Genomic DNA, 17,532 nt, shown 5'->3' with positions numbered 1-17,532 from the left:
GTGAGTGTATTTTTACATCCGCTTCGGGAACTTCAAGGGATTCAAGTGTTCCACTACCATTCGCAAGGGAAAGGAAGATAAGCAAAACATCATGGGTCAGGATAAGTATAAAAATATCAGTTTTACTTGAAAAATTACATTTTCGCCCTGAACATTATAATAGTTCAGGGAGAAAGTGTGCTTTCTTACACTATACATGGTGGCAGAGCGATCTGTATTTCTTTTCTAAGATTCCAAGTTTAATACTTTCTAAGGATAATTACAATTAATCTAAGGCAGAAAACAAACGACAGTGTTGGTGACCTAAATTAAGAATCCTTGCACAGGGCTAACTGACGCGCTGTTCTATTGGCATGTCTGCCCCCTATGTTAAGACGAACGTTACCAGCAAAACAAATGATAAACAGTTTGATGACGGTTTACGTCAGGGTAAATATATTTTCTAAATTATTATAATAATGTATATAGCGTTCATTCTGTCCGTCCGTCCCGAAACTTTGTCCGGACCATATCTCTTAAAGTTTACATGCTAGGTTCACCAAACTTCACACACATAGTAATCATTACCCATTTATGTGCCTTTTGCTATTTTAATTTTTTTTCAGAATTTAGTTTTTTTGCTGTTTCCATGGAAACATGATTTAGGCTGTGACTATGAGGATGTCATCTTGTCCGAGCAGATCTTCCAAACTATACATGCTAGCTTCATCAAACTTGGTACACATATCAAGCATGATCCCTAGATGTGCCTTTTGGGGTAGATCCAGATATGAATTGTATTTTTGCTGTTTCCATGGAAACACCGACTTAGTGCCAAATATGTTCGATTATTTTGTCCAGAGCATATCTCTTAAAGTTTACATGCTAGGTTCACCAAACTTCACACACATGTTAATCATTACCCATTGATGTGCCTTTTGCTATTTCAAAGTTTTTCAGAATTTAGTTTTTGCTGTTTCCATGGAAACACGACTTAGGCTGTGACTATGAAGATGTCATCTTGTCCGAGCAGATCTTCCAAACCATACATGCTAGCTTCATCAAACTTGTACATATATCAAGCATGATCCCTAGATGTGCCTTTGGGGTTTACATCCAGATATGAATTGTATTTTTGCTGTTTCCATGGAAACACTAATTTTAGTGCCAAATGTGTTTGATTATTTTGTCCAGAGCATATCTCTTAAAGTTTACATGCTAGGTTCATGCTAGGTACATGCAAAATGTATTTGATGGTGACCTGACCACGGCATATCATCGCAACTATACATGCTAGGTTCACCAAACTTAATACACAAGTTAATCATGACCCACAGATATGCCATGTGCTAAAAAATAGCAATCTTCATCTACGTCCATTGTGTGCAACATGACACACTCAAGTTCAATTACATGTCAGGTTTCCACAGAAAACACAAAAAAATCTAGTTTCCATAAATTATTACCGTAATCAGTACATGCCAAAACTATTATCTAACATTTATATAAAGTTTAGTAGAGTCAAAGAGAAAGTCTTGTGAGCTGCTGATCCTTGTCACATTATATATATCAATATCAGTCATTTCCATGTCCCAAAGTGGGAAGCGGGGGTATGTGAGCTTTGCTCACTTCTACACTTGTTTTATTTGCATCTGTGATTAACGTAAACCATATGGGGCAATATGAACGTTGCATTTCTACTACCAACGTAAGTTTAGATCAGTACATCCAGATGAAGCTGACTTGTCAGGCGACATTCCACGATTGCATTGTGGGAATGTAAACATTGCGAACTTTACCATGTCACTGTAAATTGTGAGTCAAACTGAGTCATACTGACATGTATCGTGACGTCGGTTACATTGTGAGGTAATGGAAATCTGTTTGTTTACGAGGGGGCAGACTAGAATGGGGCAGTGACGCCAATTCATTGTGACGTAGTTCACAAAGTGCACATTATCGTCTGATAAAGTACTGTCGGTGCCTTTGATCTTTCACCGAAGCATCTTAGAATGTCTATTATTTAAATTTAAGATGATGTAAATCACCGATCTGTAACTAATCTCACACGTCGGGTACTCAGTATTCAAATTTGTACTTATTATCAGTTGTATGTATGCATGTGAACTTATATCTAAGATGAAATTATTCATTGATCCGTACCAGAAGTTGTCCCTGTTTCCATCCACATTAGGTACGGTGAGGTAGCCTAGTGGTTTAAGTGTTCGCTCGTCACGCCGAAGGCCCGGGTTCAGTTCCCCACATGGGTACAATGTGTGAAGCCCATTTCTGGTGTCCTATATTGCTGAATATTGCTAAAAGTGGTGTAAAGCTAAACTCACTCACTCCGTCTCCCTTATGACTAGCTTAGCACACAATTTCTGCACTTCTTGAAAACAGAATTGTGGTGCCAGTTTTTGCTGTTGTTACATTAATAGTGTTGCTATGGTTACATATTTGTTGTTGTAATTGTTACAGTGTTATGTTGCAATTTTAATGATATACAGTGGCGGAGATTTTGATGTTGTGGCTACTGTTTATCTGTTGCTATGGTTACAGTGTATATGGCCATGAGAACAGAAGCAGTGTCTGGACAGTGGTCAAGCTCAACTTCTCATCGGTGTTGACCCAAAAATGTGTGAAGGATAACTACACAACCTGGAGCCCGGCTGACCAGGTGAGGAGGTCATCAAACGGAGTGGCATTCTGAAGGATAGTCAGCTAACCATTCCAGCACTATTGAGCATACAATAGAATGAGAATTGGTTTTCTATGAGTTGTTCATTGGCCAACTTATAGAGAGAGTAGTGTATTCGATGATGTATCATGTTCATATTAAGGTCAAATGACTGCATGCACACTATAGTATTTTTTAATCATTTGCTTGAGTTGTTTAAATGAGGATAGTATAAAACAGATTGTCCACTACTTATTTGCTGGTACAAGGTTCTAGTCAATGATACATTATTGCGATGCAATTTACTATTGACATTATCACTTGAAAATTTACCAAAAATTACTTCTATTTCACAGATGGATACTCAAAAGTGCACTTTGGGGCGCAAAATTGTCTATGAGCGCAGAAAGCAAGATTCTCTGTGTTACAATGGAGCTGATTACAGAAGACCCACAAACACTACGATTTGTCGATGTGAAGATGAGGACTTTGAATGGTAGGTTTCCAATCAGATATCTCACTGCTGTGATGTGATTGACAGTAATTGACAAATAGTATGTATTTTTCCTTATCCTGACTCATGCTAAATGCTCTCTCCTTCTTCATGCGAATGATGGTGGAACACTTGAAATCCCTTGAAGTTCCCTTCCAAATCATCCCTTACCCACGAGTAGTCTCCCTTGCCTCCTTTGGCGCCCGTTTTTGGTCACACGACCAGCTATGTTTGTCACTCTCTCCTTCGCCCTTGAGGGCAGTTGTGAGAGCACCTGGGTCCCTATACGTCACATATCCTTTTCTATTTTGGACCTTTTACATCTAAATGGCAGCTGTATACGGTTTTTGGATTGTATATTATCAAATGTTTTGATATTATGTCTAAATTATACGTTGTTTGCCATGTTTTTCATCTGGTTTACAATTGATGAAAACTTGTATTCGTTGTAGGTACCGGCTGTCTGTGGCTGACCCGCATATATTATGTCCTGATTGCACGACTACATGTTCTTCCAGCTCTCGCTGTAAACATTGTCAGAAACTAACTACTTTTGAATTTAATAACTACCTTTTATCTCTTCATAGACGTGCAAAGGACTGGGTAAGAAGGTATTCACAAGTCAGGTCTGGTAAATCGAGTGATTGCGCTGATAACCGTGTGTTAACTACTGCTGCCGATGTTCATAATTCCAGTGAATTGCTGAGCGTTTTATGAGGGCAGGTTGCTGTTCCAGTGATGAACTCCGTCTCGAATAAGTAGAGATTGTCGTCAACGGAGCTGTCCTCATCAGAAGAAGAGTCTACAGCTCCTATGACTTTGTCGAAGTCTCTTCACAGCTCAACGCAGAAGATGAGATCCTTCACTGCCTATATTGTACCACCGGAAGAAGCAGACGTGTATGATGATCCCCCCGTCAGCAAGAAGACGAAGCCTGCTTCAACAGCTACATCGGCAACTATATCAGCGCAGACATTGACAGAAGACCTTTTATCAACGCAGACATCGGCTACCAGAGATAGCAGCAGCGTCAACTCTTCACAAGTGCAGCGTACCTTAGAAGAGGCCTCAGAAGCATCATCAACCCTGCAGCAGTCTCAACATATGTCGCAGAACTTCAACCCGGGGCTGTTTATGCAACAGTTTACAGATCAGATGATGTCGATGATGGAATGTCGCTTCACGCAGGATGAAGCTGCTACGAAGACCACTACGACGACTACAAGCCTGCGCGAAGGTTCAGCTGCCTCTCCAACGCACCTGGATGAAGAGGAAAGCCTGCGCGAAGGCCCACGCACCTGACGATCTTCAACGTCTGAAGCTAGAAGTCTGGACAACGCTACCAACATCAGCTCAGCCTTAGACGTCCCCAAAGGAGCCTCTAACATTCTCCACACAGAAGCAGATTGAAGCGATCTCCAGAACCCTACAGACGCCGCAGATATGGATCGTAATCACCGTCGGACTTAGACTCACATCGGGAACCTGCGCGCAGGCACTCCACATCACACAGAGGGGAGATTACGTCAATCAGCCTTCATGGAGGCCTAGAGAGATATCGCAAGACTCCAGGAGGAATACATGGTCACACCGGGACCGTTCACCTGCACGCAGATCTACATACAGATCTACATACAGAGACTCACGTCATTATGGATCTTCAGATAGGGAAATGTCCAACTTCACTGTCTGAAGTTAGAAGTCTGGAGAACTCTACTAACGTCAGCTCAGCATAGAAGACCCCTGCGATGACAGTCGCCTTGCGTGAAGGAATATTAGTTATGCAAGCTCTCTTGGATGAAGGCCTGCACGAACGGTTACGTTCGCGAAGATCTTTACCGTCAGAAGTATAAGCAGTTAGAAGCCTGGAGGATTCAACGAATGCCAGCTTAGCGTTAGCAGTTCACGATGGAGCCTCCACGCAGTTTCAGCGTCTCAGCAGGAAAGATTCTAACACAGAAGTAGATCCAGTCGTTCTCCAGGATTCTACAGACTACGCAGATATGGATCTTCCAACTTGGACCTTCATCAACCTGCGCGCAGGCACTCACGGGGAGGATTCTAATCAGAGTCAGCATGTCCCACCGTTCAATGATAGCAGATTTCATACGGAGCCCTTCATGATACATCAGGGTTTGAGATTACAAGATCATCAGTGAATCCCGTAATAGATCTTCAAGATGGAAGATAAGAAGATAACGCAACTGGACACTACAACTAGATGTTGGCTATGTTGGATCAATGCGTGGCTGAAGGAATAGACGCACACCTGAACTAATGATGTCAAATAACATCCGATGAAACACTGAAGATGAATTTTCATCACATGGGCTTACAAGATATCAAGGGGACTGTTAACAGCATTGTCGCAGTTCCTCAGCGAGACATCGGTTACAGTCAACTTTACAGAACACCTGTATAAGATGACAACTGCAGTAAAGTTGAAGAATACAGTCATAACAGACAGGGAACAGTCTGCTTACATCAGTACTACGTGGCGAAGTTTTCTCGCGCTTCCACTCAGCCATCTAGACACGTGTTCACTCGTGTAACTCCAGCACAAGCCGAACAGAGAGGTTACGGACAAGGCCGAGTGTTGAAGAAGAAATCAACGACAGCTGAAGATTCTACGAGGATCATTTACCTGCAACACCGGTGACGTCACATCTGAAATCTGATTGGTCCATGAGAGATAACGCCCTGCGCAGAACTCGGTCACAGTCACATGCCAGGAAGTCGTCTACAGTTGTAAACAACTCTTTCAACGTGGGAAAGGCTCCATTTACAGTCCAGTTACAGCGTGGTTCGACTATCTTCACGGATCATAGAGGACTTCCCCTGTCAGCAGATTTAATATTGGTTATCTGGGGACTTGCAGCGACAAGCATGAGACGGTTTCTGTTCACTGCAGCCAGTCGACTATAAATAGACTTCACATCGATGGCAGTCCCAGTACATCATAGATTTTTGCTGATCTTGAGATGACGTATTATGCATCATCGCTGCACATTGTTCGGATTTTGGTGACAACATCTTCATTACATATTACCGGAAGATTGATGAGACAAGCTTCAAGCCATGATTCCAGAATCAATCATCTCTCTGCTTCCATGACGGAACCAAAACAGGATCTTCAATTCAGGGAATATGGCTCATCACATCACAGGATCACACGGTCGTCCCAGAGGATCGTTGGGTCAAGATACAACATATGATATCTCAAGCAATGCTCTCTCCGTTGACACTACGTGCTTGGCAGCAAAGCATGCTCAGTCTACTCACCTCAGCTCAAGACATGACTCTCCGAGGGAGATTACAGCTGCACCCACTACAAATATTTGTGAACGCCCATCTCGACAGTCTGGATCCGCTACCGGGCAGCCTGAAACCATACCTCCTATGGTGGATTCAGAAGTCGAATATTTGCAGAGGAACCTTTTTGTCAGAGCCGGTTTGCAACACTCATCTCTATGTGGATGCATCACTACAAGGATGGGGTGATCACCTCGACAACGAAGTGGCAGCAGGGAAGTGGTCAAGTCGGGATCAGAGTCTGCACATCAACCTGTTGGAGATGAAAGCAGTGATCAACGCTTTACAACACTGGTCCAGCGTACTAAGGAAAGCAAGGCTCACGGTCAACACGGACAACTCCACAGTAGCGTTCTACATCAACAAACAAGGATCAACAAGATCAACAAGTCTGCTACAACTCAGCTTTCTCCTGTTCAGCATCGTCGACGACCTGAACATCTACATGAAGGCAGGCCACATTCCAGGAGCAAAGAATGTCATAGCAGATGCCCTATCTCGTCCACTACAACCATCCCCGACAGAATGGATGTTACATCCAGAAGTGTTCCGGTTCGTCATACAGACAATAGGATCTCCACTGATAGACCTGTTTGCAACAAAGTTCAACAAACAACTACCAACATTCGTCTCACCGATTCCGGATCCTCAGGCATGGGCAACAGATGCTTTAAGCTTCTCATGGGAAGGACTAAACGCTTATGCGTTTCCACCTTCAGCACTATTACCACAAGTAATACAGAAAATCAAGTAGACGACAACGCTGCAACTGATTTGGGTCGCGCCCTATTGGCCAGCATGGGTATGGTTTCTCTTCCTCATACAAGAACTCGGAAGTCCAACCCTGAAACTACCAGAGTGGTCGAACCTGCTCATCCATCCACACACCAAACAAGCTCACGGGAATCTGGCATTGTTCCAGCTACACGCATGGAGCGTATCCAAGCTTGCCTGAAGACAAGAGGGTACTCCGCCAGAGCAGCGAAAGCAGTAACAGTAGCTCTACGCAGATCAACTCACAACTTGTACGACGACAAGTGGCAGAGATTTGAACAGTATGCAACGAGTAAAGGCTTTACAGCGGTGAAAGCAACCCATCCTTAAGTGGCGGAATACTTGTGTCATTTGCGACAGACACTTAAAAGGTTCAACACTCCCAACGTACCTGGCTGCTTTCAGCACAGTTATACACCATGAAGACGGGTGTCAAGTTGACCAAAGTACCAGAGATACTGGCACTACTACGCTCGTTCAAGTTGGAAGACCAACAAAAGAAATTCAAGGCTCTGCCTGGGATCTCAACGTAGTTCTACAACGTCTCACCAGTGATGCATACGAGCCTCTAGAACGGACATCCTTTGAACTACTGACACAGGAAATGCTGTTTCTGATCGCCCTAGCAACAGCAGCACGGATGTCAGAAATACATGCTCTGGACTTTGAACGAACACAAATTGAAGCAAGACATCGTGACATTGTACACCTTGTACTGAGATGGGACTTTATTGCCAAGAACCAACTGCCCAGCCAGCCTGACAGACAGTTCCACATCCCAGCACTTTCTACAGTCCTTGGGCCACAGGATACACAGGATTTATCCTTATGCCATGTCAGAGCACTGAAAGTCTACCTACAAAGGACAAAAATAAGGAAAATATGAAAAAAAGCTCCCATTCATCCCCTTATCCAATGAGACGCCCATGGAAGTGTCACGGACAACTATATCAGTTTGGATGAGAGCCGTCATACTAAGGGCCTACAAAGCAGCAGGACTTGAGCCTCCACGAGCCTCCAATCCCCACGAAGTCAGAGCCTTGGCATCAACACTTGCTCTGCATGGAATCTGCTCGATTACAACAATAACCGAGGGCTGCTTTTGGAAATCAGACACAGTGTTTGCCAAGCACTACCTCAGAGACATTGCCACCGAAGACTTTCCAACCACTACCTCAGAGACATTGCCACCGAAGACGTCTCAGGCATTCACCAGTTTGGGCCACTTGTTGTAGCACAACAACTAATGGTTCCACAAAGGCGCTGAGAAAAATCTCACCCTTTTATCACGTGACTTGTGAAAACCAACGCTCTGGAGAGCAAATGGTTAAAGTCCATGCACACGTCTAGGACAGACTAGCATGAGTGATAGACCCTGTACTTGTATAGGACTTACTCGTACATGAAGAAGGGTCGCATCTCCACTTGATGCGCTCATCCAGAGATGGAGTTGCAATAGATAAATAATGGAATATTAGTATATCTAAAATCCACACGAAAATGTCAGGAGAAGTTTCGGAAGAAATCTGACAAGTTGTGGTTCCCCCCAGACTCATCAGATGGAAGTTGGCCTGACCCACCACCGATTCCGACGGATTCTGCAAGCATTTAGCATGAGTCAGGATAAGGAAAAATGTGTAATTTTCTGACTAAAATTGATACTTATCCTGACTCATGAGGTCAGCCCTCCCAACCTCCCCTCTCAGGGCACTCTGGATTTCCCTGTAAATCCGGGTTTCGGGCGTACAAACGGAGAGAGTGACAAACATTGCTGGTCATGTGACCAAAAAGGGAGCCAAAGGAGGCAAGGGAGACTACTCGTGGGTGAGTGATGATTTTACGTCCGCTTTTTAGAAGGGAACTTCAAGGAATTTCAAGTGTTCCACTATCATTCGCAAGAAGAAGGAGACAATCATTTAGCATGAGTCAGGATAAGTATAAAATATCAGTTTTAGTCAGAAAGTTCAGGTCATACTGCTGAGGATTTTGAAAGTTTCTAAGTGCTAGACAAACTACTATTATTATTCAGGGAGTCTTTTCAAAGGTGGAAGGACCCTGTATTCTTGTAGGCATATAGAATAGGTTCCCAGTAAGGAGATAACTCCAGTCCTGGTGGTCTAACTTTGTTGATTGTGTTACATCAGACCCAAAAGCAGGGGATTTTGCTTACAACATCAACCACCAGTTTGTCTTGTCCACAATTGGTTGTTTACCTGGAATATCTTATCCATAAAGGAATGCTCTGCATAGAATTTCACACAAATGTAATCCGCAAGACAACCATGTCTGTCTAACCTTATGCTGCCTTGTCATGCCTGTTGCTATACAATGGTCATTGATGTGCTCATTTTTTACACCACCTTGTTAATATTTTTGTTTGTCAAGATCCAAATCGAATCTAACGTGAGGTAATACATAGATGACTCTGTGAGGAGAGGTTTGAAGTGAGTAAGCATGTGGTGTTTGTTCTCCAGTGACTATGGATACACCCGAAGCAAAGGCAACTGCATTAAGGCGGGATGGTTTACCGAGGAAAGCATCATCAACGAGTGCGAGGAAGGAAAGAAGTTTGACCGCAGTAAAGGGTAAACATTGTGCAGTCCTTACTTAGTGTCACTGCCTCTGTGGTGTAGTGGTTAGAGCGTCCGCCTGGAGAGCGGAAGGTCGCAGGTTCCATCCCTGGCTGCGTCATACCAAAAAACGTTAAAATATGGTACTTGTTGTGCCCTGCCTTGCGCTCGGCATTAATTTGTAAAACAAGGACTGGTCGGCTCGGAGTCAGTACAATGTGTCTGAGTGGGATATTCATGCTTCACTGCGGCATGGTATCTCAGTGAGCTAGCACTGACTAGTACAAGCAGCCACACATACACACGCATGCACGTTGTCATATAAGCAAAATATTCTCAAGTACGACATTACACCCAGTTTCACCTCACCTCACCTTACTTTGCGTCATGACATTGTGTCTTGTAGAACAATGTGAATACTCAAGACTTTGAATTGTTGTGGGTGAGGTTATAAGCATAGCTTTGACGCCTGGGAACACTAGCAGTCATCTACCATTTAGGACAACACAGTTTATAGTGCAAACGTTTTTGTCATGGACGAATTACCAGCACAGATGGGAGGGTCATATTTTATAACTGTATGATTGTAATGCTTTAGTCCCTAGCCCTATATCTGTGCTCTTTTGTTTGCTAGGCTTGTATATATCTGACCTAGGCTGTCCTTTCACATTAAGCCGTCATTTAGTTGCAATACATTGCATATTTCTGGCATAAATTTTTAGATACTTCATTCTGACTGGTCAGAGGTTTCAAATCACATTCACTACCTCAGATTGATACAGATATAATTGATAGAAAAATACATCTATTTGAAGAATTGTTCACATTCATTTTGAAATACTATTTGTACAATTACAACTGATTTACCCATATTTATACACAAGAATTGGATTTTGCCAGGTTTGATTCGCCCTCTCCCTTACAGGGTAGGTACAGAATGTAGTTTGCCAGGTTTGATTCGCCCTCTCACAGGGTACTACCCTTACAGGGGTAGGTACAGAATGTAGTTTGCCAGGTTTGATTGAAGCCCTCTCCCTTACCCTTACAGGGTAGGTACAGAATGTAGTTTGCCAGGTTTGATTCGCCCTCTCCCTTACAGGGTAGGTACAGAATGTAGTTTGCCAGGTTTGATTCGCCCTCTCCCTTACAGGGTAGGTACAGAATGTAGTTTGCCAGGTTTGATTCGCCCTCTCCCTTACAGGGTAGGTACAGAATGTAGTTTGCCAGGTTTGATTCGCCCTCTCCCTTACAGGGTAGGTACAGAATGTAGTTTGCCAGGTTTGATTCGCCCTCTCCCTTACAGGGTAGGTACAGAATGTAGTTTGCCAGGTTTGATTCGCCCTCTCCCTTACAGGGTAGGTACAGAATGTAGTTTGCCAGGTTTGATTCGCCCTCTCCCTTACAGGGTAGGTACAGAATGTAGTTTGCCAGGTTTGATTCGCCCTCTCCCTTACAGGGTAGGTACAGAATGTAGTGTTGTGGTTGCTTGTTCACAATATTCAAGATACAAATGGCAACACATTTTGGCAGAAAACAAATAGATTGGTTACTGTTTTTGGAGACTTTAGAGACCACAGAGAGCTCTGAATATCATGCCTTCATAATACTGACATGTATCATCGCCTCACTCACTAATACATCTGGGATAATGCTTAACCCTTTCTCTTTTCACTGGCACAGATACCGCAAGATTGCTTCGGATGCATGTACAGGTGGCAAGGCTGATGATGACAAGTACAAGTCTAAGACAGATATATGTCCAACTATTAAACCAGGGGATCTGGAGATTCAGACAGATGAGGCCATCGCAGCCACAAACACAGATGTAGAGTTCAGGCTGATACAACCGAAGGTGAGTGGTGGCATCAGCTCTTAAAATGCTGCCACCTGTGAAGATCCGGGGTAGAATAGATCTTCAGCAACCCATGCTTGCCACAAAATACGATTATGCTTGTCGTAAGAGGCAACTAACAGGATTGGGTGGTCAGGCTCGCTGTCACCACTGTCACCAAATTCAAACGGCACATAACCAAAACAAAACCAACATTATTTTCAACTAAATTAAAACCTCATCCTCCTTTCTTTATGTTCAGCGTCACCCAAAACAATATTTTATGTGTTTGCCGACTGGAAGTGCAGACAAGATTTGCTTAGAAATCCGTTCGTGATCGTTTGTTGGCATCCTCAGGGGTCTAAGGTGTCGACGAAGTATGCGTGGACGCTCAATGATGGATCCCAACCGGTCAACAGGACAAGTCTCAAGAACAGCTCTGTGACACACAGGTTCTCTAAACAAGGAGTTAAAAACATCACAGTCACAGCCACCAATGTTAAGGGCAGTGTCACCGCATCACTGGAGTTCAGAGTTGAAGGTTAGTAAACATTTCTTGATAAGACAAGTGAACCGCAGTATGTCAGTATTTGCTTTCCTTGCAGTTTTCAGCTGAGGATGACAGTATAGTTAAGCAGAGATTCCAACCATTACGATTTTGGTGTAATACAGGTACTTAACATTTTCAGTTCACACCTGAGGATAAATCTGCTGATTTGTTTCACAGAGTATTCACTAGAAATATCTAGAAACAGAGGGAAATACAACAAACGGATGATGATCAACTGTTTTTAAGTCAATAATCCCTAAAGGTTTAATTGATAAGCCCACAACGCTGTTACCAAGTTTATCATATTTTTATTATGTTGTCGACCCAAAGGACAGGAGTTCTCTACAAAATGGAAAATGGTGACGGGGAATAACATTAACATCACACGTAACCTTGTACTTGTTCATTTATCGTAAAATTTACCATTGCAGTAACAGTTTAATACAGACTGTAATTGATAATATGTCTTTTGTGTGCACAGCTTGTTATTTATGTTTGTGACCCGTGAAGATCAGGGTTAGAATTGATCTTCAGTAACCCATGCCAGGTGACTAATGGGATCGGGTGGTCAGACTTACTGACTTGGTTGACACATGTCATTGTATCCCAATTGTGTAGATCGATGCTCATGCTGTTGATCACTGGATTGTCTGGTCCAGGCTCGATAATTACAGACTGCCGCCATATAGCTGGAAAATTGCGTAGTGTGGCGTAAAGCTAAACTCACTAACTATTTATGTTTGCACACTCTTTTTCCCCCATTTATTATACATAAACATGTTGCAATTATTGTAAAATAGTTGAGATATGTTTGTTTACCTCTGTGGCTCTAGACATGCAGATATACTACTGTGAAAAGCCATGATATTGCTGATTTCAGCCGGAGAGAGTAGTAATTAATTTGTTCTCTTTCAACAGATAAGATCAGCACCACAAATGTTGAAGTTCCAACAGCAACAAAGGTGAATCACTTGACTCACTTTGAAATTGATATTTCTGGACCTCTGGTAACCAACAAGCAGACACATATCCACTTCCTGTGGACTTTTGGTGATGAGGTGAGTCATCCCTTTTTCGCTTCGCATGGTGACAACTGCTCCCCAAAATCAGGGGTTCAAAAATCCCATCGCCCGACGCCCGGGACAAGTCAGTTTTCATTTCGGGCAATCAAATAATGGTATCTTACTTGTCCATGGGCTACTAGATAATTTCCACTTATGGTTTCAAACTGCAAATAAACTTGGATTTAATTTCATATCTGCTCAAAATGTAGCTATTAAATTTTGCAATGATAATAAAGTAGAGTTATCTTTCTTTGCTATTTATCACTTTTCAATAAATAGTTCAGTAAACATTAACATCAAATACCATGTTGATTTATTCTTTCATAATTACATCATCATGATTATGTCATAAAATCAGGGCAAGTGGAAAATTAGTCAGGACAAGTTACTTTCTTAAAGTCAAGAACGTGGCAAGTGGCAAGTGGCTTTTTTAAACAAATTTTGAACCCCTGAAAATATGAAAACACATGATGGATCAGGTCATTGACTTCCTTGAAAGAGTGTCATTGTAGTAGGGCCTGTAAGTCTCGCTTCTGAGGCGTTACTTCCGGTACTAAGCTTGTTCCCTTTGCGCACACCAACTTGCAATGTGCGAGACGGTACCAGATTTCCGGTGACAAGTGTACATTCACAAACCAGTTCTGGAGCGACTGCCAATTATGACTTTACTAGACCGGACCAAGTGTACAACCATGTCTGGCTGTCACAGCTGTTGACAGTCGTAATAGTTGGCTAATTTGGGGATGGTTGAACAGGGGAAAGAAACCTTTCCAAATTTCCCACTAGACCACAGGACCAGTAAGTGGACAATAATTACTGGTCCTGTCTGTACTTCACTGGTCCAAAATAACATTCGTACATTTACCTGACTATCAATACAAAATTCACTTCCCACCAGGACCACTGCAAACATTTAAGGTCCTGATGAATTTTTTACTGGCCAGGGACCACAGGACCAGCGTAAATATTGTGCACTGGTGGTTAGATCGGAAATTTGTTATTCCTGCAAGGATTAGTGGTTCCTTACTGTCAAATGACAACCATGAAACCATTCAAAAAGGTGTGATACGCTGTATGTCACCGGAAGTATTAAGGTCTCACGTAATGTTTATAGATGTATTGTTGACTGGATTGTTTAGGTGCTGCTGATACACAGCTGGAATATTGCTAATTCTAGCACGACATTGTGTGATACTCGATTCTGATTGGCTAATAGCTCATCAAAACCGTACTTAAATGGCTGTTTAAGACCGCTAATTAAAGTGACCGATTCACCGTGTATGAATACAACGAACTCGTTGACCCTATTGTTTGTAAACAAACATGTCGGACATCGGCAATTTCTATCTCGGCAGCATCTTTGGTGTTTTTGAAGTAAAAAGCAAATGGTTTGAAGAAGAATTTCTTGACCCTAATCCCAGTGAAGAAACTACGAAGCTGGAAAATCCGTCAGCAGCGCAGCAAAAGCGACAGTATATTCAAACTGGGTCCAGATCTACGTGTGTTGACGTTGACAACACACGTCGGCCCACACGTCCTAACCTGACCGCTTCCGTCCCGGCCATAATGCCCAGTCCTTCCACTTCCAATGTCCATGCTAACGCATTCGGTTTTTAAATTACATTTAGCGGTCTTAAATCAACGATAAAGGACCGCAAAATTGAAAACAGAGTAGCTTTATCTTCTAATTCTGACACCAGCAAGTCCTACCCATAACATAGATGTAGATTGTGAGGATGGTTACAGTGAAGTTCAAGCCTGACAGCACACCACTTCTGTACTTTCTATCAAAGACTAGTTAGTCAATATTTCCTGCTGTGATAACAATAAAAGTACATTCATTTCTTTCTCAGCATTTCTTTCAACTTTCCTGTATAAAGAACTGATAACATCTAAATGTCAGCAATTTATAAACCATTAACGATGTTGAGCACCTCATGCTACATGACTACTGTAGGTTGGAGATGCAAGGCCACTCTTGTCATGGGACAAACGTGTCCAGCATTCGTACAGCAGACGTGGAAACTACACTGTGACCGTGGAAGCCATCAACTCAGTGGGCACTGTGTACAAGCGCTTCAACGTACAGGTGTTCGGTAAGTCAACACTTTCCACAGATTTGCAGGAACATTTTAGACCACAGACACAGATATTTGGCCCCAATTGTCTCAAGCTGAAATTACATGTTTCCCAAATGATGTTGTTGTATTTAAATGTAGCACCTTTTTAGAGGTGACTATTGCTTTACTGATAACAGGATCAATGAGATCGATGAGGCTTTGTACTGAGATTACAGTAAAGCATTTGATGTATTAGTTTATACAGCTCAGTGAAGGAAAGAAGAGCATAAACTAAAGAATTCATCCCCAGTTTGGCTACCAATTACTTTTGAATCCAGGACATGTGTGAGTGAGTTTAGTTTTACTCAACTCTAAGCAATATGCCAGCTGTATGGTGGTTGTCTGTAAATCCAGCACATGAGATGATCTGTTTGATAGTAAAATAAATGTAAGTTTTGTCAACATCACTGTGTCAGACTTCAGTTGGACTTAAGGTTGTCTCATAGTCAAGAACCCATGAAGGTCCGGGTTAGAATTGATCTTCAGTAACCCATGCTTGTCGTAAGAGGCCACTAACGGGATCGGGTGGTCAGGCTCTCTGACTTGGTTGACACATATCATCAGTTCCCCATTGCGCATATCAGTGCTCATGCTGTTGATCACTGGATTGTCTGGTCCAGACTTCGATTATTTACAGACCGCCGCCATATAGCTGGAATATTGCTGTGTGCAGCGTAAAACTAAACTCACACACTCACTCACTCACTCACTCTCAAGTCAAGTCAAGGCTTGGTCCATGCATATTCCTCATGTAATCATCCTTTGTGTTGAACCTCTGATAACTGTGACAAGCGAGACACCCTTGCAAAGAACGCTAAGACATCAGTAATGCATGATGTAACTTGAATGTGACGATTTAACATCCCGATTCAGTAATTGGGACTGAAAAAAAGTACCTAAAAATGTCTTGATAAAATCCCTGGCATATTTGTAACTTTTATGTTCCAGCTGATGTCATCAATGGAATATTTGTAAATATTTTTGTAGGCAAACGCTTAGTCGCTGAAAATATATGATTTTGAAAGAAACAAACAATTCATTTTAAGTTAAAGTTTAGAGGAAAGTCTAGACTTGTTTCATTTGGGGCTTGCATTGCAGAGAGGGCTGGGTTGAGGGAACATAATGTAGTCACGGGACAGAGTAACACTTTTTACTGAAAGCGCTGAAACTAAACTTCACTTTGCACTTAAACCTTTGCCCAATAAATGAAAACATAGATTTGTTTAGCATTTTCAGATTTGACAGCCTGATTAGGCTGCCATGCCCCCAAAATCATGATGAAATCTAAACGAGATTCGTAGTATACAGGTATTTGACGTATTGTTTTTACAGACAAGGCTACCATCGTCCGTCTCAGTTTCTCACCAAATGCAGAAAGGTTGCAGTTTGACAAAAATGTCCACAGCAAGATATTGTTTGTACAGTTGCTCAGGCATGTTCTGTCTAGGGTAAGTAGTGGAAGCTGGCATTTCAACTGTTTGTTTGTTTGGTGTTATGCACTGCACTCAGCAATGTTCCACTTACGTGGCGGCAGACTGTTGATAATCAAGTCTGGACCAGACAATCCAGTGATCAACGTATAACATTTAGTGCTAATGTTCCTCAGCAAATTTTAAATGTTGCCACATCAGCTCTAAATCTTAGATATATTATTATTTATTCATCATTTATCTTTACCTCATATATTGGGCATTGTTGTGGTCTTATGTTCTGTTGTTCTACTTTTGTTCTATTGTATGTGTTTTCAATGTAAAGCAAATTGAATGGTGTTTCGAAGTAGCAGGACATTGGGTCCAATAAGTTTCAGATGTCTGTCTGACCCATTGAAAATTCACAGGACACACAGAATAAACTTAGACACACATTTCAGATTTAACATTTCTTATAACTGGCATTGAATTTATTAACAAACACATGATTTATAAACAGCAAACAAGTGTCACATGTGACATGTAACAACTTCAGTCAAAGTCATTGTGAAATATACAGTCAGACAATGGGGAGGGCGGACCATTGGCAAATCTGCCGGATTTGTCAGAGGGTCAGATGCTATTCGTGAACACTGGCTTTTAAGGGCCAAGTTAAAATCTCATCTTACCTATCTTACCTCGGCTTATCTATGGTAGTATACAGTAACTTTGGTCATAGGATGTTAATAAAAG

At 42.2% G+C, this 17,532-nt stretch overlaps 1 protein-coding gene across 1 annotated transcript in view; it reads left to right on the top strand.

Annotated features, from left to right (window-relative positions):
- The window catches only part of LOC124253657 (VPS10 domain-containing receptor SorCS2-like), a 55,719-nt gene that overhangs the window by 29,026 nt on the left and 9,161 nt on the right, over positions 1-17,532 (top strand). Inside the window, exons 14-21 of the mRNA XM_046687470.1 lie at positions 2,539-2,656; positions 3,013-3,152; positions 9,710-9,820; positions 11,486-11,657; positions 11,994-12,177; positions 13,105-13,244; positions 15,208-15,346; positions 16,703-16,818. Of these exons, the coding sequence (XP_046543426.1) occupies positions 2,539-2,656; positions 3,013-3,152; positions 9,710-9,820; positions 11,486-11,657; positions 11,994-12,177; positions 13,105-13,244; positions 15,208-15,346; positions 16,703-16,818 (1,120 nt within the window). The remainder of the gene's footprint in view (positions 1-2,538; positions 2,657-3,012; positions 3,153-9,709; positions 9,821-11,485; positions 11,658-11,993; positions 12,178-13,104; positions 13,245-15,207; positions 15,347-16,702; positions 16,819-17,532) is intronic.

Source organism: Haliotis rubra, unplaced genomic scaffold (genome assembly GCF_003918875.1).
Source record: "Haliotis rubra isolate DU_JTF1 unplaced genomic scaffold, ASM391887v1 Scf549, whole genome shotgun sequence".
In the NCBI taxonomy this organism is placed as follows: domain Eukaryota; kingdom Metazoa; phylum Mollusca; class Gastropoda; order Lepetellida; family Haliotidae; genus Haliotis; species Haliotis rubra.
This window is presented reverse-complemented; position numbering and strand designations above follow the sequence as displayed.